At 53.1% G+C, this 1575-nt stretch overlaps 1 protein-coding gene across 1 annotated transcript in view; it reads right to left on the reverse strand.

Annotated features, from left to right (window-relative positions):
• The window catches only part of LOC104521148 (olfactory receptor 14C36), a gene marked incomplete at its 3' end in the record, with an annotated part of 910 nt that extends 315 nt beyond the window's left edge, over positions 1 to 595 (reverse strand). The window contains 2 exon segments of the mRNA XM_029083770.1: positions 1 to 10; positions 12 to 595. The exon segment at positions 1 to 10 is cut by the window's left edge and continues 315 nt beyond it. Coding sequence (XP_028939603.1) covers positions 1 to 10; positions 12 to 595 — 594 coding nt within the window.
• Between the last annotated feature and the right edge of the window lie 980 nt (positions 596 to 1575).

A 1575-nucleotide genomic window follows, 5' to 3' on the forward strand; every position in this document is an offset into this window, starting at 1 on the left:
CAAGAAGCCCAACTTCCCTGAGGTAGGAGTGTGAGCAGGAGAGCTTGAGGATGTGGGGGATTTCACAGAAGAACTGGTCCAGGACATTGCCCTGGCAGAGGGGTAGGGACAATGTATTTGCCGTGTGCAGGACAGCACTGAGAAACCCAGAGCCCCAGGCAGCTGCTGCCATGTGGACACAAGCTCTGCTGCCCAGGAGGGTCTCGTAGTGCAGGGGTTTGCAGATGGCAACGTACCGGTCATAGGCCATGATGGTGAGGAGAAAATACTCTGCTGAAATGAAAAAGAGAAACAGAAAGAGCTGTGCAGCACATCCTGGGTAGGAGATGGCTCTGGTGTTCCACAGGGAATTGGCCATGGATTTGGGGAGAGTGGTGGACATGGAGCCCAGGTCGAGGACGGAGAGGTTGAGGAGGAAGAAGTACATGGGGGTGTGGAGGTGGTGGTCACAGGCTATGGTGGTGATGATGAGGCCATTGCCCAGGAGGGCAGCCAGGTAGATGCCCAGGAAGAGCCAGAAGTGCAGGAGCTGCAGCTCCCGCCTGTCTGCAAATGCCAGGAGGAGGAACTGGGTGATGGAGCTGCTGTTGGACATTTGCTGTTCTGTGGCATGAGGACACTGTTCAAAAAAGAAAGGAGAGAGAAAACTTAGGACAGACTCCTGTGAGCAAAGCCACTCCCTTGTTGACAGAAATCCCCCCCAGTTGAAATGCATTTCTTGTCTGTGGTTTGTGCTGGCTGAGTGTGCTGTGAGGAGCTGAGGAGTCAGCTTTGCTCTGCTGCTGTGGGTACCTGGATCTGCTTTGTGACAGCTCTGCTGTTCACAAGGGATGTCAGATGGAACTCACCTTTCAAGGAAAAGTTCAGTGCTGCTCAGCTCTCTGTGCCTTAGTGCAGCGCCATGATATCTGCAGTGTCCATCAGTCTGTTACCCATCTCATATGGGAGCAGCTTAATTTTGGTTTTGGGACTTTTTTTCCATCATCACATGTTTTGAGAGTTCTTTCTAGGGCTATAAATCCTCATAATTATGACGGAAAACTGTGAAGAATCTTAAGATAGGACAGGAAAAAGTGCTCATCTCTATGTGGCTTAGTGCAGAGCCAGGAGAGCTGCAGTGTCCATCAGTCTGTTACCCATCTCATATGGGAGCAGCAGAGCAGTGTTTCAAGGGGCAGATTGGTGAGCTCTTCTCTGTCCCAGCCCAGACATGCAGCTGTGATGGAGACAGCAGGACAAGACCCCTCGCAGAGAGAAGCAAAGGGTTCTGAGAAGACTGTGCCCACCCCGGAGGAAAGGCTCAGCTCTCCCTAGGATCCTACAGCAGAGCTCTGCCTTTCTGAGGGCAGCTCCCAAGCCCAGCAGGACAGGCAAAGCAGAAAGTAAAGGGCTCCTGGAGATGGGATGTTCTCCAGAGACACTCAGCTCCTTGCCCAGCAGACAATGCCCAGAAGGCATCTGCAGGGAAGGACCAAAAGAGAGCTGCCTGAAGGCAGCCTCCAGCAGAGCTTCTTGGCAGTTTCCCCCACCCCTTGCCCATGGCTCTGCTGCCTGCAGCTGTTTCTCTGTGCCCAG

This window comes from Antrostomus carolinensis, unplaced genomic scaffold (genome assembly GCF_000700745.2).
Source record: "Antrostomus carolinensis isolate BGI_N321 unplaced genomic scaffold, ASM70074v2 scaffold12232, whole genome shotgun sequence".
Classification (NCBI taxonomy): Eukaryota; Metazoa; Chordata; class Aves; order Caprimulgiformes; family Caprimulgidae; genus Antrostomus; species Antrostomus carolinensis.